The sequence below is a fragment of a genome, unplaced genomic scaffold (assembly GCF_019419815.1).
Source record: "Pyrus x bretschneideri cultivar Hongxiangsu unplaced genomic scaffold, Pyrus_bretschneideri_v1 Contig45, whole genome shotgun sequence".
Taxonomy (NCBI): domain Eukaryota; kingdom Viridiplantae; phylum Streptophyta; class Magnoliopsida; order Rosales; family Rosaceae; genus Pyrus; species Pyrus x bretschneideri.
The window spans coordinates 2,307,483-2,331,669 of record NW_025999779.1 but is presented as its reverse complement, the minus strand read 5'-3'; the positions used below and the strand labels follow the sequence as shown (position 1 = coordinate 2,331,669).

The 24,187-nt window shown below is 36.0% G+C and overlaps 2 protein-coding genes and 1 pseudogene across 2 annotated transcripts; 2 read left to right on the top strand and 1 right to left on the bottom strand.

The window, feature by feature from the left end:
* The first annotated feature begins 6,292 nt into the window (after positions 1-6,292).
* LOC125469809 lies at positions 6,293-9,383 on the top strand (annotated as a pseudogene).
* Positions 9,384-16,278: 6,895 nt separating this feature from the next.
* LOC125469774 lies at positions 16,279-17,990 on the top strand. The gene has a single exon (XM_048567547.1). The coding sequence runs from the start codon at positions 16,279-16,281 to the stop codon at positions 17,656-17,658; it is 1,380 nt and encodes a 459-aa protein (XP_048423504.1). The 3' UTR covers positions 17,659-17,990.
* Positions 17,991-19,899: 1,909 nt separating this feature from the next.
* On the bottom strand, positions 19,900-23,465 carry LOC125469789 (indole-3-acetic acid-induced protein ARG7). Its single transcript, XM_048567592.1, has one exon. The coding sequence runs from the start codon at positions 20,355-20,357 to the stop codon at positions 19,974-19,976; it is 384 nt and encodes a 127-aa protein (XP_048423549.1). The 5' UTR covers positions 20,358-23,465; the 3' UTR covers positions 19,900-19,973.
* Between the last annotated feature and the right edge of the window lie 722 nt (positions 23,466-24,187).

The following is a 24,187-nucleotide window of genomic DNA, read 5'->3' as shown; positions in this document are numbered from 1 at the left end:
AAAATCGGAGTTAAAATAACCGTTAAATCGTGATTTTTCGTTTATAGCCATCGAAAAGTTTTGTCTCGTTATTTGATCTTTGAATGTTTGTTTTTTTGCAATTTTTAGTGTATGTGATCTCGAAGCATATATAAACAAGTTTGACGGTTGGATCGTTGAAATTAGTTTCGTAGGATGCCTATCCCATCAAAACGATAGATTCACTAATACTTAAGGAGTTTATTTATACTTTCATCAAGTATAACATAAGATTTTGTGGTATCCACTAGTGTAAATATTTTAAATTGAAGATCAAATTCATTCATTGTATTCATATAGGGTCAAGGAGTGTAGTTGTAAAAAATCATCAAAATCGGAGTTAAAATAACCGTTAAATCGTGATTTTTCGTTTATAACCATCGAAAAGTTTTGTCTCGTTACTTGATCTTTGAATGTTTGTTTTTTTGCAATTTTTAGCGTATGCGATCTCGAAGCATATATAAACAAGTTTGACGGTTAGATCGTTGAAATTAGTTTCGTAGGATGCGTATCCCATCAAAATGATAGATTCACTAACACTTAAGAGTTTATTTATACTTTCATCAAGAATAACATAAGATTTTGTGGCATCCACTAGTGTAAATATTTTAAATTGAAGATCGAATTCATTCATTGTATTCATATAGGGTCAAGGAGTGTAGCTGTAAAAAATCTTCAAAATTAGAGTTAAAATAACCGTTAAATCGTGATTTTTCGTTTATAACCGTCGAAAAGTTTTGTCTTGTTACTTGATCTCTGAATGTTTGTTTTTTGTAAATTTTGGCGTATGCGATCTTGAAGCATATATAAACAAGTTTGACGGTTTGATCATTGAAATTAGATTCACAGGATGAGTATCCCATCAAAACGATACATTAACTAACACTTAGAGTTTCTTTGGGTTAAATATTAGGCGGGAAATGGATGGATATAGGCTGCAAAATTTCCCAAACATTAGGCGGGAAGTGGATGAAACTCTTGAAATATTAGGCGGGAAATTAATTATTATAATTTTTTTTATGTGTTTGGTATTTTAAAATTATTTGATATTTTTATTTTTAATGTGTTTTATGATTTTTATTCTCAATCTTTACCTATAATATACTATAAAAATAAATAAATAAATAAAACTTAAATTTTAAAATTTATATAGGATAATAATAGAATAATAATTAATAAACAATATATACATATTCATTATATCTATATTGCATTTTATAGTAAGTTTTTTTTAGTAGTTTAAAAAATTAAAATCATCAAAATAGCATTTTTCTTATCGTGTCGAAACAGGTTACCCGCGTGTCACTCTCGTGTAAACCTGTTAAGGACCCGTTATTAACGGGTTATTATCGTGTGACCCGATAATGACCCGATTAGTTATCGTGTTGACCCGAAACCCGTTATTTTCGTGTCGTTTACGTGTCGTGTTAACGGGTCGTGTAAGAAATTGCCAGGTCTAATGCCACCGCACGTAGCGATCAGCCGCTCTGATTCGCCAGAAAATCGAACAACTCCAAAAATTCCCAAATTTTACAAAAATGAAGATATCAATGAGAGGAACAACTTTTATACATGGGCCGAAGTCCAATTCGGCTGGGAAGTGACCTAAAATTACCATGAACCGCCGGAAACCCTATAAAGAGTGTTCTTCGATTTGTCACCTCCGATGCTCCGCCGCACCAACCAAGGCTTGGGACTTGTTTCTGGGTTCAAGAAGAGGCTAATGGTGGTGGTGGTCGAAGGAATCACCTTAAAAAATGGCGGATTTCCGCCGATCTCCTCCACGGTGTCGCCGGTGTTATCCCCACGAAATTGAGACAAAAAACGGTCGGATTTGGGGTGGAACTTGAAGAAGGAAGGTCATGGAGTTAGTTTTGGATAGTGGCGATGATCATCTTGCTGGGAAAACACGAAATCGGCATTGGGGTGTTTTGAAATCAGGTCAGGTCAGCGGGGAGGAATCAAGTCAAGGGTGATCCGGTGCTTATCCACTCCCTCATTTCCTCTCCTTTCTGGTTGATCACTCTCTCTTTCTCTTCTTTCTAATTGGGCATCCACCTTCCTTTTTCTCTTTTCTCCATTCTCTCATCCGATTGGGCAATAGCCCCTTCTTTTCTCTCATTTATCCATTTTTTCCTCTGTCCATCCTTCTCCTTTCCTTCCTTTCTCTCAATTAATATTATTATAATAATATAATAACTATGAGAGATATATAAAATAATAAATAGTAATCTTTACAAAAGTACTTTTCGGATTTGTAGTTTCGTAACTCCAGCTTCATTTCAGATTACGCTTACGTGATCATCTCGTTGAGAACTTCAAGAGTACAGTAAAATAGTAACTTGCATGCATCACTAAATGATGATCAACGAAAATTAACAATCTCGCCAGGAGAGGCATTTTCGTCAATTCACTCTTTTAAAAATTAATAAAATCGTAAAATTAGGGATGGGTTGTCACAGTAATGTTGCCCTCATTATTGGGGATGGCATTGTCTCCTTTTTTGATCCCCTTAATCTTGATGTCTTACTACTTGTTCATTCCCTTGATTATAATTTGTTATATGTTGCTCAAATAACCATAGCCATACATTGTCTTATGATTTTATGGCCTTCTTTTTGTGTTTTTAAAGACATTCGGAATCGCAAGACAATTGGTTATGGTGTTAGAAAGGGGAGGCTCTATTACTTGGAGCTAACAATGAACAGTATCCGAATGTTGACTCAAGCATTTACCATGGAAGGATCTCAAGATGAGGGGAAATAAAGTTTTGGAGGTTTGGTTATGGCATTGTCACCTTGGACATGCTTCTTTCGGGTATTTACGGAGGTTGTTTCCTAGCCTATTTGTTAAGCATGATGTGTCTAGCTTTAAATGTGGTGTTAATGAACTGCCTAAAAGTCATCGTACTTCATTTTCGTCAAATTTGAATAAAAGTTCAGTTCTATTTATGATAATTCATTCTGATATCCTTGTAAAGCTGCTACATTTGGTGGTGCTCATTGGTTTGTTACTTTTATTGATGATTCCACATGTATGACTTGTTACTTTTATTGATGATTCCACACGTATGACTTGGGTTTGTTTGATGAAGTCCAAAAGTGAAGTTCCTTCTTTGTTTCAACGATTCCACAAAATGGTGCAAATACAGTATAAGTCACAAATATAGGTTCTTAAGAGTGATATTGGTAGTGAGTATGTGAACTCTGAACTTCGTGTCTTTCTTGATCATCATGGTATTTTTCATCAAACCACATGTCCATCTACTCCACAACAAAATGGGGTTGCAGAAAGAAAGAACCGTCATCTTTTGAAGGTTGTTCATGCTTCCTTGCTAGAGGCGTGTCTTCCCTTATCTTATTAGGGAAAAGCCTTACCACAGCCGCATATCTCATTAATCATGTTCCATCTTGATCAGTTGATTTTCAAACACCACAACAAGCTCTGTCCTCACATGTTGAAGCTCATGCAGTCCCTAATCTTCCACCTCACATGTTTGGCTGTGTGGCATTCATTCATCTTCATAAACAATAAATGAGTAAGCTTGAACCTCGGGCCCTACGATGTGTGTTTGTAGGATATGCCTCAAATAATAAAAAATATTGATGTTATCACCCTCCGTTGAAAAAGTTGTTTGTTGCATTTCATGAGACTAATATGTACTTTGGCAACCTTGAGTCTTCATTTCAAGGGAAGAATCAAACAGAAGTTCAAACTTACTATTCCGAATACAGATATTGTGAATGATTTAGATTCAAATGGTGATGTCTTGGAAATCAATGGTAATCATTCACAAGAAAATACTGATGTGAATGACTTGGAATTAAGTGGTAATATCTTGGAGACAGGTGGTGATCATTCACATGAAAACAATGTTGAAAACCTTGAAAGGAATGAGCCAACGCAAGAAACCTCATTGCTAAACAGTTCAGTGCCGCCAGCCATCTCATAGTCAGTCTTGCCACTCTTGAGCCCCAATAATTATAATCAATTGTCTTTGATCCCAGACACACCACCATTACGTCGTCTTCCTGACTATGTCAACCGAGGTATTCTCAACCCTAAGTCTAATGTATTATACCCGTTAAGCAATTATGCATCTACCAGTCACCTATCAAAATCAAATAAGTCATTTGTGCATCATTTATCTATTGTATCTATTCCTAACAGTGTGCAGAAGGCTTTAGTTAATCCACATTGGCAAGTAGCAATGAATAAAAAGTTGAAGTCTTTAAAGAAGAATGCTACCTAGGAGATCAAAGACTTTCTAGCTGGCAAGAAAGTTGTGGGATGCAAATGGGTTTATACTGTGAAGTATAAAGTTAATGGGATGGTGGATCGCTTTAAGGCAAGATTGGTAGCGAAAAGGTATAATAAAAAATATGGAATCGACTATACAAATACATTTGCCCTCTGTGGCCAAGATCAACACAGTTTGTGTTTTGTTTTCTCGGCTACAAATCTTAATTGGCCCTTACAACAGTTTGATGTGAAGAATTCCCTCTTGCATGGGGATTTGACTAAACAGATTTATAAGGATCTTCCACCAGGATATAACGCTCCAAATAAGTACAAAAGAAAGGTGTGCAGGTTGAAGAAATCCTTGTATGGTTTGAAGCAGTCCCCTTGAGCATAGTTTGGAAGATTCACAAAGTCTATGAGAGCCTTTGGTTATGGGCAAAGTAACTCTGATCATACTCTGCTTCTAAAAGACAAAATGGGAAGCTAACTGCGCTTATTGTGTAGTAGATGATATGGTGGTAAAATGGAAAGATCCGAAAGAGAGTGCAACCTTGCAAAGATACTTGTCTACAAAATTTGAGATGAAGGGCCTTGGATCCTTGAAATATTTTCTAGGGATTGAGGTATCAAGAAGTAGTTTTAGGATTTTCTTGTCTCAAATGAAGTATATTATTGATTTACTGCATGAAACTGACATGTCAGCTTGTCAACCAATAGCTACACCATCGGATGAAGGGTTGAAGTTTAGTGTTGATCCTAATCAAGTACCAGTTGACAAAGGGAGATACCAAAAATTAGTAGGTCATTTAATATACTGAGCACACACAAGACTAGACCTTGCTTATGCCTTGAGTGTGGTAAGTCAATACACGCATGATCCTGGAGAACAACATATGAATGCAGTAATGAGGATTTTGCGAGATCTGAAGGGAAGTCTGGGTAAAGGAATTTTGTTTAAAAGGAATAACCATCTTAGAGTTGAAGGTTATACTGATGCAGATTGGGCAGGTTCGGTGGATGATATGCACTTAATATCAGGTTACTTTACATTCATTGGAGGTTTGGTTACATGAAGGAGTAAGAAACAAAATGTGGTTGCCCGTTTCAGTGCAGAAGTTGAATACAGAGGTATTGACTTTGGGGATTTGTGAAATTTTGTGGTTTAAACTTTTGTTAAGCGATTTGGGTATAAAGCATGATCATCCCATGAAACTATTTTGTGATGGTAAAATTGCATGTGGCATTGCACATAGTCTTGTACAACATGATCGACCAACGCATGTTGAAGTTGATCAATTCTTCATTAAAGAAAAATTGGAAGGAAAAATAATTGAGGCACTAGCAATAAGAACGGAAGATCAATTAGCAGATATTTTCACAAAGACAGTTTGAAGTCATAAGTTTTCAAGTTTTATTACACAAGTTGGACATGTGCAACATATATTCACCAACTTGAGGGGGAGTGTTTACTTTTGTATATTCCTATAATCTCGGGATTCTTAGTTTAGCATGATTTCATGTAAATTAGTTCTTTCCTTATTGATATGATTGTACCATCTTATAAGTTCCTCCTTGATAGATGAATAGTGACAGTACAATTCCAAAAAGCATTCTCTTCTAATTATGTCTCATACTTTTCTTGGTCATAGAGAGCGGTGACTCAAATTTGAGTTATATTCAACATTAAAAAGAGAAATACCACTATACTAAGTATTATTTGGTAGCACCTAAACTTGAAAAAAAAGAATAAAAACATAATTGGGGATGTTTCATAAGTTTTTTGTTTTTTTTAACAAACAATATTATATATATACTAAGGAGGGGGGTTTAGCCTTAGCCTTACAATGTGCTAGCAATAATATGGTTCAAATTCGCCATTAACAAGAATCAAACTTAATGCCTCTTCTTTACGAACGAAGAAGAATAGTACTAGATCGTAGTACTAAGTAACAGAGATATTTCATAAGATTAAAACACTCTTGACTACAAAGAGTGGGATTAACCTTTTTCGCTTTCCCAAATGAGCCCACTGGGTTTGGTAAAATTGCGAGAGAACCCACTTACCTACTTCACCGCAGCACCGAAGCCACAGCCACTCGTAGCTATAAACATACACATTTGGTTCCATCCCGATACCAACCTCCGTAGATCTGATCTGATTTCTCCATCTTTGTAATTGCTACTGTTTCTTAAGCTCCAGCTCTCTCTCTCTCAATGGCGTCCGAGGGAATTCTGTTGGGGATGGGCAACCCACTGCTAGACATCTCCGCCGTCGTCGACGAGGAGTTCTTGCAGAAGTACGTCGCATTCTCTCAAACCCCTTTTGCTCTTTTTTTCTTTCTTTTGCGCAAAACTCTGATGCATGAAGCTTTATGTTGCCCGCCAGATGTTTGATCTATTGTCTAAGCAATATTTGGGCTTTCTAGCTCAAGTGTGTAGATTAGCTTATACTCTACGCTTTGGTTCACTGTACTGTGAGCTACAAGAAGACATAATTTGGTGTGGTGGGATTGATTTTGTTTGCTTTTTGTGTCACAGATATGACCTCAAGCCCAACAATGCGATTCTTGCAGAGGACAAGCACCTGCCCATGTAATTGATTTAGTTTTCACCTTTCGAATTTCTACTTTTCTTGCATAAGTACGAGTCTGTAGAGGTCTTGTGGGTTTTTTTTTTTTTTTTTACTTAATCTCCAGTTCAAAGTGAGGGATATTGGATTGTGCTTTTGGTTAAACTGCACCGACACTTTAAAATTTGTTAAAGTTTAATGCCTAATTTATCTGAGTAACAACCATAAAAGGATTGTGTTCATACACAGTGTTGTCAAATAGATGTAGTTCGATTAATGAAGATAAGTCCTCCACGCTTCTGTCTGACCACGAAACAATTGTTTGTGGCTAAACATAGTTTTTACCGGATGAAATCTTGACCAACATTAATGTTTGTCTCAGGTACGACGAAATGTCTTCCAAGTACAACGTGGAGTACATTGCTGGAGGTAGAACGCTGATTGTATATTGTCTGGTTTTCAAATAAATATTGTTGTAGATGTGCTAAATTTGTGATTACTACGACAATAAGTTGAGTTTAACTTTTGAATTATGCAGGTGCTACTCAGAATTCCATTCGAGTTGCTCAGGTGCTTGATGAATTTCTCATTTGATCTTTTTATCCTTAATCAATTGGTATCACCATTGAGCGTATATCTCTCTACCTTTTGCAGTGGATGCTTCAAGTACCTGGTGCAACAAGTTATATGGGTTCCATTGGAAAGGACAAGTATGGTGAAGAGATGAAGAAGAACTCAAAACTTGCTGGTGTTAATGTAAGTTTCTTCTTCTATCGCTCTTGCTTTATTCGTTATATAATATATTATTATGTAGGCACACAAAGATAGGAATTTTTGTCAGCCATAACAAAAATGACGGATTTTATATTTTATATGTTCTTTTAAGTTGTGGATTGAAAAAGTAAAGTAGTGTTTTTCCTTCTAAATTGCATTTCCACCTTTACTGCCCAATATCGCTACACCAGTTGCTTTTCTTAATCAGGTTCACTATTATGAGGATGAGACTGCCCCAACGGGAACTTGTGCTGTCTGTGTTGTTGGTGGTGAAAGGTCAGTTTATATCAAGCATTTTTTGAAATTTCAAATTTTGCCTTCCAATTTGCCAGTCATCCGTTAACTGTTGATATAATTTGAAATATACACTCATACTTCACAACCTATTGGACTGACAACAATTCTACGGTGTGTATATGTAGGTCCCTTATTGCCAATTTGTCAGCTGCTAACTGCTACAAATTTGAGCATTTAAAGAAACCCGAAAATTGGGCACTGGGTACTCTTTCAAGCTGTGTTTAGGCTTGTACTTCATTTATGTAGTAAATTACTTCATTCTTATGACTTGATTCACTGATTCTTGTTTGGACAGTTGAGAAGGCCAAGTACATCTACATTGCTGGTTTTTTTCTAACCGTATCCCCGGACTCCATCCAACTTGTTGCTGAACATGCTGCTGCAAATAACAAGGTATTTGAAATGTTATTTCTTCGAATTGTCGTCTTATTTGCTGCTTTCAACAGCGTTTGCTAGACAGAGTCTTGAGAATTCCCTTAACTGCAGGTTTTCTCAATGAACCTTTCTGCTCCATTTATCTGTGAGTTTTTCAAGGATGCTCAGGAGAAAGCTTTGCCGTAAGTTTTTCATTTTGTTTTGGGCATAATAATCAAGTAATAAGTACATACTTATGTAGGGCATGCCTTTCCTTATTGAAATGTAGGTATGTGGACTATGTTTTGGAAATGAGACGGAAGCAAGAACCTTCTCGAAAGTTCGTGGCTGGGAGGTAACAAAGCCTATTACCACATGAGGATTACTGTTATTTTATGTTTTGGAAATGGTTTACATTCATATATTGTTATTTATTTTGACTGATTGAATTCACAGACTGATGATGTCGAGCAAATAGCTCTAAAGATCTCGCAATGGCCCAAAGCGTCAGGGACACACAAGAGGATTACTGTTATTACTCAGGGCGCAGATCCTGTAGTTGTTGCTGAGGATGGCAAAGTGAAAAAGTTCCCAGTGGACAAGTTGCCCAAAGAGAAATTGGTCGATACCAATGGAGCAGGTATGTCTTCTGTGACAATTTGTAGCGGGTATGATAAAATTAATACATTTGAAAACATCTAGTAACACACCAACAAATGGAAACGGTCCATTGCAAGTTACTTACTAATCTATTGTATTATTTTTGATCTAGGGGATGCATTTGTTGGAGGGTTTCTATCTCAGTTGGTTCAAGAGAAAGCCATCGAAGACTGCGTGAAAGCTGGCAACTATGCTGCAAATGTTGTTATCCAAAGGTCTGGCTGCACCTACCCAGAGAAGCCCGATTTCAATTAAGTCATTCATTCCCCTTGTTCTCTACTAAGTATTATTTAAATTTTGATTGCTGAGGAAGTCCATTGATTGCCAAGGTTCAATCGTTGTATTTGCTTATTTGGAATCAGATTTTGATCCCGCACCCCCTTTGAACAAGGGGGGTTAAAACTTAAAAGTTTATACATGTTAAATAGTGTTAGTAGAAAATTAAATGTAGTTTTGCAGTTCTGCTTGATGTCTGTCCAGTAGCAGGTTTGAACATCTGATGTTGGTCATAGATAGTTCAACCAGATAGTTCAAATAGTTCGAATTGGAAGTCGTCCAACCAAAGACATACTAAAACAGTTGATTCTAGACAATCAACAGTTTGCAAAGCATCCTTTCTAAGGGAACTTTGATTGTTTGAACGGTGCTGTGTGACCGGGGGGGTTCTCGTCGACCTCTATGGTTTGCAAAATCTTTGAAGGTGAAGAAATGTAACCCACATGATATGATTGCTGACGGTCGGTCTTCTTTTCTAAATTCTTTAAACCATGAAGTCTTTATTGTCATGTCATGTGATTTATAAAATGTGGTTTAAAAAGATGGTTTCCCTAACATTTTTCTTTCAATATCTTGTTGGCTCATTTGTGTGCGCGAATTTGAGTGTATTTGGGACTCGTGTTTGTGAGAACTTGAGCACTTTTTTGTATTCTTCTTTGTAAATCATATAAAAGGGCAGGGAAACGGTTGTCCTATAAAAAGGCTCCCACACTCTTTCTAGGAGAGCCTCTCATTCCAAACTTTAGCCACTTCACTCCCTCAAAGACAAGAAGTCTCCACGTACAATTTAACGTACATTAAATAGTGGAATATGAAACTACACCAACGTGGATGTAGCCCAAACTCAAAGTGAATCACTATACATTCTTATGTAATTGTTTGATTTACAGTTTGTCAAAATCGACTCAATTTTGTGCATCAACATTAAATATATCCATCACATTATCATTTTTGCATAACAAGTGGGATCAGAGGTTTGAGTTCCACTTTGGTTGTGTGCTGTGAAATCGTTGATTATATCAGTGTGACATAAGACATTGGAAAATTCAACGGAAAAAATGACTTGGGAAAGTTTGCGAACCAAATAAATTGGTCTACAGCTTTGGTAATAGGTTTGGACTAATGGTAAATTGGCATACTTGACTTATAAAACCACACACCAATTTGTTTGTAATTGCGTTGGCAGTGGCAATTCAAGATAAAATTCAAGAACGAGCTTGATATGAAATTAAAGGTATGATCACATTCGCATGTCGTTGCACTTAAAAGGGCATGTTCAATTGGAGTCCCTATTTAAGGACTGCCATCATCAATTTTGAGGACTCATTTAGAGACTTTACGGGAATATTCGAGTCCTAAAAGAATCTTGTCTGCAATAGAAGGTCCTTATGGTATAATCTCTAAATGTAGAGACAAATATAAAAAAAAAATATTGTTCATTTTCTTGGAGTATTGTGACCATTGATAAAAACCAAAAAGCTATCTTTACAGTTGGAAGAGAAAATCAAAGAAAAAAACCAAAAAGAGAGATTGTTGTGCAGTATTCCCAAAAAGAGAAGGCATTCCCATGTGAGTAGATTTGTTTCCCACTCAAAACGATTTGAATTGTTTTATTTTTATTCACCGATAAATTCACACCAAGGGGTGATCAAGATGTATCACCCAAGCAGAAATTAACGATGAATAAAATGCTTAAACTTTTGGTAAACCATTTTGGGAATTGTGCTTATAATAGCAAGCGAATAATAGAATGACTGTCTTGTTGATACATATAGGTCATTGATTATATAGTCCACAATATGATGTTGATATGATGTTGAATAAGCTCAGAAATACACTTATAAATTCTCGAGAATAAATAAAGGGATTCAAGGTCAATTTAGATGGTATAAGAACCAATTTTTTCAGTGAGCAATCCTTGTAAGGATGTGCACAATACACCATGCTGAGAACTCAAAATATGTTTGTACAAACTTGTAATAATTCGACACATCATTGAGGATCATGAATGACCATGATAGTCAAGTCATCATTTGGTCAATGAACTTCTGGTTTATGACAAAATAAGCGTACACTACTTCTATGATTGTGTGATACAACTTAGAGAAAGTAAGATCTTCTCATTGGGTTAATGAAATTATAACAATGACAAGAAATGAAATAGACAAAATTGCAATCAACATAATATAACTGCCGAAACAAAATAAAATAAAATAAAAGAACAAGCTATTGGGAGATAACTCAACCAATAACTCTAAGTCTAAAAAAATGTAGGACATAAATGTGACATCCCACATCGCCCAGGGGAGTGATCCTTAAATGTATATTCTCATCCTTAACTAGCATGAGGCCTTTTGGGAGCTCACTGGCTTCGGGTTCCGTAGGAACTCCGAAGTTAAGCGAGAAGAGGGCTAGAGCACTCCCAGGATGGGTGACCCTCTGGGAAGTTGCTCGTGAGTTCCCAAAAACAAAACCGTGAGGGAATGGTAAGCCCAAAGCGGACAATATCGTGCTACGGTAGTGGAAGCGGGCCCGGGAAGTGATCCGCCCTGGGTCGGGATGTGACATAAAACTCAACCACTAATAATGAAATTAGATGATTTTTACTTTATAGCAAGAATAAGTAGAATCTCGAAGTGGGTCATATTCACTGAGTACAAAATTAATCATCTCAACTATTTGTCATTTGTCTTTAATTGAGACATGATAAAATTACACCAAATGTTTTGGTGTGCAGCAGAGTCGTGCTTGATGCCTAATCGCAACAGCATTAGTACAACCACCAAAAAATTTTGTTTGGTTTGGTTTCGTTATGCAATTAAAACTTTAGGAACATTAGGCCCTCAATTCTTTAATTCGAAAAACACTAGATTACAATTTAATCGAACAATTTGTCATTTAGGATATACAATTTCATTCCTAGAAAAGGAAAAATTAATTTTCTAATTAATGTTGGAGAAAAAAAATTCAAGGTGAAATATAGGGAATTCTAAAGGAACAAATGTTTAGCCTAAACTTGTTGAAAAAAATGTAGGGAATTCTAATTCCTCCAAAATGTATAATACTAAACACATTATTCCTAGCCATTGTGAGGCTTAACCCACTTTTCCACCCCCTTAGTGTAGAATTTCCTACACTAAAATGTATGTATCGAAATGTAATTTTAACATATTGTACCAAAATGTCTGTATCGACATAGAAATCGAAATACATTAAATGAATTAATGTACATAAATGAAGAATAAAATTTTTGTAAGATATATTATGTAAAAAATTAATGTAGCTAAATGTCTACAACAAAATATATTATAACGAATAAAATGAGAATTAAGATAAGGGAAATTTTATTTAAACCCAACTTAAATATTTTTGCCATGGAACTCTCCATATTGCCCCGATGTTATTTAAAAAGTAAAAATAAACTAAAAGAACATGAACCCACATATCTGCCTACCACTTTTCTGCGTCTTCTTCACTAACATCGGCGTGAATCTCGTCGCCACGTCTCTTAACCACCTCCACTTCCGTATTATCTCCCTCCTCATTGGTCCTTCTCCTTCCTCTATTTCTCACGCTCGTCAACCATAAAGCCGGCATCAGAGGCCTACAAGTTTTCGAGTGGTACAGAGCCGGCAATGAGGAGAACCATGAATGTATATGGCCAAGAAGGGATGGCGGAGTCGTCGACAAGGAAGGCGTTGAGACGAAGAGGGATCATTTATGTTGTATGGACAGTTTGAAGTCAAAACTTGTGGAAACTAAATGGTGTGCCATATAAGGCGATTATGATGCTAAAACCATTGGGCGTGGAAAGAGATTTCGGTTTTGTTTATTTCTTTTTTGAGTTTTAATCAAAGGGTGAATTAGGAATTTTAAGAAAATATTTTTTGTCTTGGGTGTAGAAAGAGGTTGAATGGGTTCCAATAAAATTTCCCTTAAGATAAATGTAAATAAAACATTAAAATGAAGAAGAAAAATAGAAATAAAAAATTAAAATATAATTAATAAATGAGGTGATTAAATTAGGGAGCTTTACATATAGAGACAAAATATTTTACTATATTTCAAGGAACTCTTTAATTTTTAAACATGTTAAGAAGAGATAAAAATATAAAAACAAATAAAGCCCAACCCAAAAACAAGAAAACAATGTGTTAAAATATCAGTCATACCCTTATGGCTTTAGGGCTATTAATAGAATCTAACTCTTACAACTCCAACAAAATTAATATGTGTCAGAAGCTTAACTTATCTTTCATTATTTCTATAGAATCAGTTTTGAAATTATATGTAGAATCAATTTGTATTGTTTATTACTAGAATTAGTTCAACCCGTCCTCGATCATTTTTGTAGAATCAGCTCAATCCATCTTCGACCATTTTTTGTAAAATCAGTTCAACCCATCTTCAATGATTTTTCCAGAATCCACTCAACCTATCCTCGATTATTTTTGCAGAATCAATTCAACTCGTATTCGATCATTTTTGCATCATCAATTCAACCTTTATTCGAACATTTTTACATCGTTCAACCTGTCTTCGACCATTCTTGCAGAATTAGTTCAACCCGTCCTTGACCATTTTTGCAGAATCTGTTCAACCCGTCCTCGATCATTTTTGCAGAATCAGTTCAATCTTTCTTTGACCATTTTTTTTTTAAATTAGTTCAACCCGTCTTTGACAATTTTTGCAGAATCAGTTCAACTTGTCTTCGACTATTTTAGCATAGCTCAACCTGTCTTTGACCATTTTTGCATAGCTCAACCTGTCTTCAACCATTTTTTCAGAATCCATTCAACTTGTCCTTGATCATTCTTGCATAATCAATTTCATCCGTCCTCGATCATTTATACATAATCAATTCAAACCGTATTCGATCATTTATGAAAAATCAGTTCAATCTGTCTTTGACTATTTTTGCAGAATCAGTTCAATTCGTCATCGACCTTTTTTGCAGAATTGGTTTAACCTGTCTTCGACCATTTTTACAAAATCAGTTCAACCCGTCTTCGACTATTTTTGCAAAATCCATTTCAACCCGTCCTCAATCATTTTTGTTGAATTAATTCAACCTGTCTTTGACTGTTTTTTTGCAGAATGAGTTCAATCTGTCCTCGATTAGATTTGCAAAATCTGTTCAACCCCGTCTTCGACCATTTTGGCAGAATCAGTTCAACTTGTTTTCGACTATTTTTTACAGAATCAATTCAACCCGTTTTCGATAAACCTATCATTCGTGTCGTGTTTCTCATGTTCGTGTCGTTTTTGTGTCATACTCAATAGCTCGTGTAATACCCGTTAAAGTAAACGAGTAATATAACCCGATCCAAGGTGAACCCGTTAATATTATCAGGTAATATGACTCGACCCATTACCCGTTAAGAAAAATATATTTTAAATCAATAAAAATGAAAATGAAAAACATAATTTGAACCCAAAAAATGTAAAACATAATACTAAATTAGTATATACATACTAAATTTCGGAGTTGACCCCTTCACGAAAGTTCTAAAGCTTTTCATTACAAGTGATTACATTTTTCACACTTCTACAATAATTATTATTAATTTTGTACTAAAATAAAAAAACACTATTATGAGATTTGAAGGGTTTTAAAAATCTAAACGATCATGTAACCATTGTCTAAGCGTTGAGGATGCAATTGTAAACGTTTATTATGCTTTCACATCTTTCATACTTATGCATTAATGATTATGAATTTTGTTTATTTTGAACTCCCTTAAAAATACTATTCATGAGAGTTTGTATGGTTTTAAAAATTCAAACGATCATATAACCATCCTCAAAGCGTAGAGGATGAGATTACGAGCGTTTGCATATATTTTTCATATTTTTTGCACACTTAAATTAATTATTATAATTTTTTAATGTGTTTGGTATTTTTAATTTACTTGATATTTTTATTTTTAATGTGTTTTATGATTTTTAATCTCAATTTTTGCCTATAATATACTATAAAAATAAATAAATTTTAAATTTTAAATTTATATAGAATAATAATTAATAAACAATATATACATATTCATTATATCTATTGTATTTTATAGTAAGTTTTTTTTAGTAGTTTGAAAAATTAAAATCATCAAAATAACTTTTTTTTCTTATCGTGTCGAAACAGGTTACCCACGTGTCACTCTCGTGTAAACCTGTTAAGGACCCATTATTAACGGGTTATTATCGCGTGACCCGATAATGACCTGATTAGTTATTATGTTGGCCAGAAACCTGTTATTTTCGTGTCGTGTTAACGGGTCGTGTAAGAAATTGTCAGGTCTAGCTTTCGACCATTTTTGCAGAATAAGTTTGTATCAATTTTCGATAAATTTTTTGTTAACAGAGGTTGAAATAAAACACTTAGAGGGACTACGGTTGTAAAATTGTCTACAATCTAGGCATGGTATTGTGAAGGCTACCATGAATTTGAACTTAGACGACGTCCGAGTTGTTTTTTGAGTTTTCATTACAGTTTTTTTAGCATCAAGTACTTGAACAAAACTAACATAACTGAAAACTTCAGATATTCAATTTTTTTTTTTTTTTTCTCTCTTCCTCACTCACGCCCGATGAATCCAAAAGCTCGGCCTTTCAATCTTGTTCCCAAAATTGTAGTCGATTTTCTAGCTGACCTGGGAACCATGGCTGCCGTGTTTCAGAAACTTAATGGAAATTCTCTCCATCAAGTCCAAAGATTTAAATCTGCAACTAGAAAGGAAAGCACAAAATTCTATGTTTCTCTCTCCCAATTCCAAATGGCAATACAACTCCATCAAAAGTTTACCAACTAAACCCAATAATCGTCGTCCAAAAAATTAGGAGATATTGTTACAACAAAAAATCTTTTACAGTCAATTTTAATTTTTACATCAATAGATTTTAATTCCAAGGATTAAAATAAAATTTTCCATTTTGTAGCGCGTGTAACGCCACCTACATCAGGACGCGTTTGCATCAGTGTTGTAAAACACACCAATCGCCCCGCTCTCTTTGCTCACCGAGTCACCGCCGCGACAACGAACAACAAAAACAAAAAATAAAAACGCCGAGAAATACTGGAAAAAAAACCCGCGATGAGCGATCAGCATCCACGGTTGAACCACCTCCGCAGCACCTCTCAGCTCCTCCGACAAGCCACGACGTCGTTCGCCGGCAACCTCTTCACCTTCGTCTTCCTCTCCCTCCTCATCTTCTCCTTCCGTACGGTCGTCGAAAATGGGACCCACCTCCTCACAACCTTCGTCGACCGCGACCCGTCTCTCAAATCCCTCCTCTCCCGCCTCGATCTCGCTGGAGCCGGAAATCCCAACCACCGGTCTCCCCGATCTCAGGCCGAGTCCCCTTCTCCGATCACTCTCCGCCGCCGACACCGCCCAGTTCTCCACCTCACCCGGGTCGGAACCTTAGACGAGGATTTCTTCTCCGGTGATGACGACGACGCCCGATCCCTCTTCGGCTCCAATCGGATCGCCCCCATCCTCATTTTCTCCTCCTCCTCTCACTCCACCTCCAAATTAGGGTTTAATGGAACTTACGGGACTAGGGTTTCTGAGATCATGCGCTCCAGCCTCACGTTCAAGGCCGAGAAATTCACCTTATCCGATGATAGTGCTAGAGACAGAGATAGCGACGGAGATAGCAATGACCGAGAAGAGAAAGGGGGCGATGACGAAATGGACGATCGGGCTGTCGATTTGCAATTCTTCATCAAGGGATTGGAGCTAGGTCGCCAGGACGTGGCGACGTTGTTCTTCCTTGTGAGTTTCTTATCTGCAGCTTACGGTTGGGTAATTCTAGGGTTTCTTGTAACGTATTCATGGGTTCTTGGCATTGTTTTTACCACAGTTCTGAATGATCTGATCGGGCGGTTTACTTCGTTTATTGGTCTGGTTTGGGATGGGTCCAGATTGGGCATCAAGAGGCTCTCTGGGTTCATTCTCATGAGGTGGGCGGTGAGAGATGCTCTCACTCAGCTTCTGGGATTGTGGTATTTCGGCGAAATTGAGGACCAGTACTCTTTTTTCAAGCTATTTATCAGGTTAAAGTTGATGCCTTTTTCGGTTATGCCTCCCTGGATTCGAGGTTATGAGAAGGAGATTACTGGGTTTTTGTTTATGTGGTACTTGCTGGATACATTGGTGGCATTCGTATTTTCTGTCGATGCATGGGTTGCCATAGTGGATTCAAGGAAGAGTGGGAAAGAGATTGTCAAGGAAGGCTGTCATTTAATGTTGTCAATGTTGAGCCAAGCTATCCAAATTAAGTGTTTAGAATCTGTATTGTGTGGGGAATCTGTAAGATGGGCTTTAACTCGATTTGTGGAAGATCGTTTGCCAAGCTCTTTCAGTCGACTGTGGAAGTTTACTTTATGGTTGCTTGGCTCATATTTTACTTTGCAGCGAGGGCGAGGAGTAGAGATGCTAGTTCTCAGGGGGAGAGGATTGGAGCCCTAGATTGAGGGCCTTAGATGATACTTAGCAGTAATTGGCTGGCAGTTTTTCTTGCAGACTTCGATTGTAACACTACATTACTGGTAATCTTTCAGTGCTCTTTGTTCCTGCTTTGGATTCCCTGATATTCCGCACTGCCATTGTTTGGTGTAGTTTGCCAGACAGATGTTGTTGTATGTACTTTACCTCAAGGCAGTATACAATCTGTGTATTGCCTTGCACAAGAATACTTCATGTGTAAATGACGTTGCAATCATTGTTTTAATTCTCTGCATTGTATGTTGATAATGAAAGAAATCAGAGTCGTCATTGTGAGAGTGACTTAGATTGTTGTAGATTGATCTTTCTTTCGCCTTATTTTGGAAGAAATTCTTTTTAAAGATACCATTTTTTTCATTTTTGTTATACACATTGCACAGGATATCTGAATGCGCCTTAATTTACTTTTATGGACCACCATATATGGATGTATTAATGTTTCTCTTGCTGTAATACAAATGTGATGAGAAAGGTAGATGACCTTTGGGAGTGTATATCTTTGGGTATTCTTGAGGTATGCTGTGCAGGTAGACGAGTCTAGGGTTAGTTTGCTACAACAATCATACTGAAATGCGTATAAGTTATCGAGGACCTTTTTCAGCGGTAGACTCTGAATACTATGTACTTTTGATATGGTTTATACTGATTGAATAGGGTTTGTGTCGGACATGCCAATTGTTGGTTTAATGTATTTTTACTCTGAGAAGTATATAAGCAGTGAAAATTTTGATAAGATGCAAGGATTCATTTCTGGTCTTGTTAAGGATGGAGAATTCATGCTGGAATAAACTTGACCGGCCACAATTGGAGATCACCATGTATATGTAGATATTAGAGTTCCCCTGCTTTCCTTGCGACTTTCTTAGGGATGGTGGATGCTGTGGAAAATGACATTCTGAAAGCTTTGTGTGTAGAGTCATTGATAATATTGCCATATATATACATATATATGTGTGTGTGTATATATATATATATGCATTATTTACAAGAAAGACTGTAATTTATATAGGATTAGGACCCCTGACTTTGGTGTTAGATCCTTTAAATCACTGCAGGCTTATTTTTCCTATCTTGAATGTGCTCGTTTGTTATTTCAAGCTGCATATGTCAAGGCTATACGAATTCGGCATGCAGTTTAAGTCGCTCAAAAACAGCAATGAGTTGAGTTAAACAGTTGAGAGGTCTGGTGCTCGAAATGTAGGTGAAAATAGTTTATGATCGTATAACTTGAAGTTTCTTTTCTTCTTTTTCAGTCGGAATATAATTCGAGGATTCTAATGCCTGTTTTTTGTAGAAAAAGACACTGGCGTTGAAGAGGGCAAGTCTAATCGTTTTATGAGGTCTCTGAAATTTCAAGGTACTAACTATTGCAGCTTCCTTAGGAGAAGCAAGATTTCGAATCGGTTTGTTGGACAGTCTTTTCTAAGATGTCGAAAAGTTCGAATGCAATCTGATCATTGCGGTGCTTTGAAAATTTAAATTGTCCTTAGCTTATTTGTGCATTTCCTACTTGGCAGCATTCCTTTTTGGAATTTCATGGTTATAAGACCTTAATTTCGCTTTTTTTTTTATTTTTTTTTTTGGGTCAAACAATAGATTTGTTAGATTAGAGAGCCGACGGAGTTCAAACCCATGCCATCATGCAAGGGTACAAATCCTTTTGACCGCTATGGTAAGGGGCCACTTGCTGGCAACAAGACCTTGGTTGGGAAACTTGGAAGCCAGGATTTTGGGAATTATAATTTATTTTTATTAAATTTTTTGTCAGAGTTTGGAGAATTCTGCAGCCCTAAATACAAAACAATGACTGTATGGTCTCACTAGATCTGTAGATCCCAAACTGCTAGCCAGAGGAATAACTAGTGAAACAATGAACTATAGAGGCAGGAGGGGGTCTAAAACACTTTGTCAATGCTCCTTCGTGAAGCCTAAGAGATGACTAATTTGGAGTGTTGATTACTATTTTCCCATGGAATTGTCATATTAATGGAAGTCGAAGTGGGAGTTTAGCTCATAAATTTTGAGCAGTGGTCCAGTACTCTGCTTCCAATTTTGGTGCTGATATACATAGTTTGGAGTCTGGACCACTCCAGTTATGTTTCACACACATCAAATTCCAAGCCTATAAAAACAGCAAGAGGAAGAAGAACTCTACAAATTAGGATAATATTAATCACTTGGAATTCTACAGATATAAAATAAGGCTATATCTCTCTCCCGATTTATCATGAATCAATTAAATACCACAGTGTTCTCTGTTAATACATTCACTTGAATTCTCAAAGACACAGAGGAATCCTTCGATGGTCATCTGGCGAGCTAGCGCAGCGAACAACGTCGAGGAAGAGGCTCTCGTTGCACGGGATGTAGAGCTTCGAATCAGCATTGTAATCGTATTCTTCTCGAGCTTGATCGAGCAATGCCTTGAACAGAGGGTGGTTAAGCACGGTGATTTTGATCACAAACCTCTTGTGGTTTTGACCAACATAGATTACTAAGTGACCCTTTGGGACATCTTTGGGGATTGAGTTTTCTTCTTGCATGGAAGGCCAGAGAGCCCATTGGCAGCAGATTTCACAGCATGAGGAAGAAGGTATGCTTTCTTTACTCCCTATCTTCCTCCACTTGTTAGCACACACCCTTACAAACTTCCCCTTCATCATTCTTTTTTTATTTTATTTTATTTTTAGCTATTTATACCCACACAAACAATAAGAGAGAGAGAGAGAGAGAGAGAGGTGGTAGTGTTAGTACAAAGATGACAGGTATATATAGGTGTGGGAGAGGAAGCACTATTTTGGAGCATTAAAGGGTTGAAATGATAGGTTAGATATGAGGAAAGCTGAGATGCCATAATTGTGATCAATATCATGGGGCAACTTATCAAGAGATGTTTTTTTTTCTTTCAAATTTTCATATTTGCTATAATCAACTGGATTTGTTATTTACATTCTAAAAGATCATTCTTCAATTATTTTTATTGCACATAAAAAAGAAGAAAAAGATATAAAATAACTATTTTGGAGTACTGGTAATAGATCACAATAATATATATTATATCAATAATTACGAAGTCATCTATAAGTATTACAGATTACTGATAATCAACAAATTTTATTGACATATTATCGATACATTATTGACAATATGTGAATTAAGTAGCTAGTGTGATCATATAAATGTAACGGTATATGCTTTGCTGTACCGTGCTGTACCCTACACTACTTTATAGTCATGCACCTTGATACGAAATTGTACGAACATGCATATCAACTCAAAGATTATAATCTATAAAACATGGCACATTTGGCAGCAGACATTTTCCCCTTCTGTTCTTCACAAGAAAGCATGGTGCTTGAGAGTGATTTTTTGGAGTTCTCAAAGTCAAGACCCCACAAATTGTGAGAGTTAAAGATAAGATATGAAAGTAGGTTGGGATAAGCTTCTTGGACAAAGTGGCGATCCCACTTACTTGTTCTCCAATTAAAAATATATTATTATTTTTCTAAATTTAATATATAAATCTGCCGAAACTAAAAACCCATCTGCACCATGATGTTTCATTTGTAATTCTTCATAAACAATGGATTAGATGTGGTAATTTTTATGGTGTTTTGGAGTACTCGAGTTTCTTTATATTTTGGAGTTTAAATTGTTAAAATTTTAATCGAAGTTATAGTAATTAAAATTTAATGATAAAAACTCCGGAATACAAGGTACTCTAAAATTTAATAAAATTTTCAGTAGATCATGTGCCATTTGTGTATTTTAGTAAAAGAAGCATTCTTTTAGCTGTAACACAAGAAACTATTTTATCTCTAACTTTGCTTGATTAGTGTGTGATTTGAGGATAATAAGTCAGCTAAATACAAATTAAGTTATTTGATATTGAAAAGTTGGCCGGCACATGTTTGGCTGGAATCACATTGGGTGTAATATGAGCTAGGGCATGATCTACTTTTTGTCTTTCTATTTTATTTTTTCCTTTTTTAAATATATTCTTCTTCTCCACTGGTCACTAAGATTTGATCGATAATGTCATCGGCAGCATTTTGCTGCTTTTTAAAACTGAACACTTAAATTAAGTTATCGCTATATATAATTGTGTAGCATGCATGCATGCATGTACTATCCGTACAACATCGTTGCTCTGCAGTCTTAAAACCCTTAGCCTGCAGTTTAGATTTGGATAAGTTTTTACGAATCTCTGGAGTGTAGTCTGGCCTTATAAGCATTAAGCAGAAGAGATGGGTTATGAGTAAGAGAGTATCGAAGAGGATGGATGGATGTATCCTGCTGTGTTTGCAGAGCATAAGATGGGAGTCACATTTTCAGTCTTGTATGTAGAAAAAAAGTCTTGTTCTCGATTCTTTCAACATTCTCCATTTGCTCACCAACCAAAAGATCAATTTTAAGGTTTCTCTCTTTAGAAATCATGAATAGATGATCAATAATTAATATATAAAAATGCGATTTAACTTAATTTTACAAAATAAGTTATCATACTATGAATATAAATTATTGCACTGAATCTTTGTCAAAATATAACGTCCATATTTCTGACCACATAAGCCCTTTATCTTGTCTAACAATATTAATTTGGCAAAGATTATTGATGTAAAACAAATGACTGAAATGATCGAAGAACAATTGAAAAGGCGTAAAAGTTAGCAACAAGACCCATGACCCACCATTTTGAATAGAAGACGCCGGGTGCGAGGTGAAGAAGACTCGGGTGCTGAGGTATGGGGATTTTTTTTTTCGATTCCTTCATAATTTACTATCCCTACAGGGACTATAAGATTTTAGGACTTTTTGGTTTTTCATTATTTGTTTAATTTGTTTTCTATTTGTTCTACTATAAAGTTTAGGGCTAAGAAGAACTATAAGTAACCCTTAGGTTGTTAGGGTAAACTTATCTCGATTTCTAGTAGATTTCAGATTGTTAGTGGATACTAGCTTAGGGTATGTCATTCAGTTTCTCTATTACGTTATCGTACTGTAGCAACCATTATCTATCATTCGTTCGACAACACAAACATTTGTTATCTTAGCCATTTTATGTGTTCTAACAAGTTTAGAGATTAGCCAGACACTTTCTAGTTATCCATATATCTGATTATCCTCTACGGCTCGACCTATTGTGGAGTACAGACAACTATACAAGCAGCTTAGGGTAGACCACTTTGAATCAATCCTTCATTAAATATAGCTTGAAAATTGCAAGCAATTGTGAAATGGTGAAGCTTTGTGCATGGTGGATTCTGTGGTGGTGATTTGGAGTGGGTTCAAATGTCTGAACTTCGAAGTTGATTTGCTGAGAGATGAGTGAGTGCCAGCGCACTGATTCATCATCCCAGAGACAAAACTTTGCTGTGCTAGGTTGGTTTGTTAGAAAGAGTACCTCTTTTGTACAAATCATTTTGACACAAACTGCCAACACTTATGCAGATCATTGATGGAGAAAGAGTGAAAGAGGAGTTAATATCCTTGACTATTCCACCTGTCAAATGTCATTCCAAATTTTCATATCTCTTCATATCCAGCTATAACTTTTAATTTCCTTTTCTTTCTTTTTTTGGTCGATGTACTTTCCTTTTCTTTTCATATAACGAAAAGAAGAAATAATAAATCAACTTCCATTTGTCCAAGACTTTGAAACTATCTTTAGAAGCTTAAATTAGTTAAAGCAAGTTAAGATAAACCATCTACTAATTACTCCTTGTTCAATGATGCATACTTCTTTTTCAGTGTCAGGATCTCAGATCAATAATAGAATGACATGTGTGTATCTTTAATATATTATTGATTCAAAACACAAAGGTTGCGAAGTCACCCTTTGCATGTAACTCTCTCTCTCTCTCTCTCTCTCTCTCTCTCTCTATGGGATGATTTAAATATTAAAACCATCTTTTATTATTTGCTAAGCTAACTAAATATGAGAGAGGATCCCGGAGATTCTCCAATCACGTCCGTTTATCATACATTGGGTGGTCAATTTTCTTCAGGTACTGTTTATATTCAATTTTTAATAAAAAAATTTACAATAATTTTTTATCGTACGATGTACGATGAACAGATGTGATTTGAGAAGCTTCGGATCCTCACAAAGAGGATCCGGCAAGGATCCTTACTCACTAAATAGGACTAACTAGGGGCCGAGCCTATGAAGTACAAATTGTACCAGCTTTTTTCTCGTGGATAAATAAACAAAAAACATTTGACATGAAATTGGATAGAAAATCGTTTTGGGTTAAGATGTAAGCTAGTACAAGATTGACCTTATTTCTATGTTTCTTTGTAAGAAAACAAAAAAAAAAAAAAAATAAAAAAAGAAGAAGATGGCCAATAACCATCAACTGGCAGAATAACTTTCACTTTGTTGGACTAAAGTTTAAAGATCAAGGACAAACTTCTTGTATTGAAAAATGAAAACAAACATCACATAATGATGCATCATATCATATCATGTATATATATAGAAATTGAAGCA

What these genes read in the sequence shown, in the direction of transcription:
- LOC125469789 (XM_048567592.1), bottom strand. Translation starts at nt 20,357, where the DNA reads ATGATGAAGGGGAAGTTTGTAAGGGTGTGTGCTAACAAGTGGAGGAAG.
- LOC125469774 (XM_048567547.1), top strand. Translation starts at nt 16,279, where the DNA reads ATGAGCGATCAGCATCCACGGTTGAACCACCTCCGCAGCACCTCTCAG.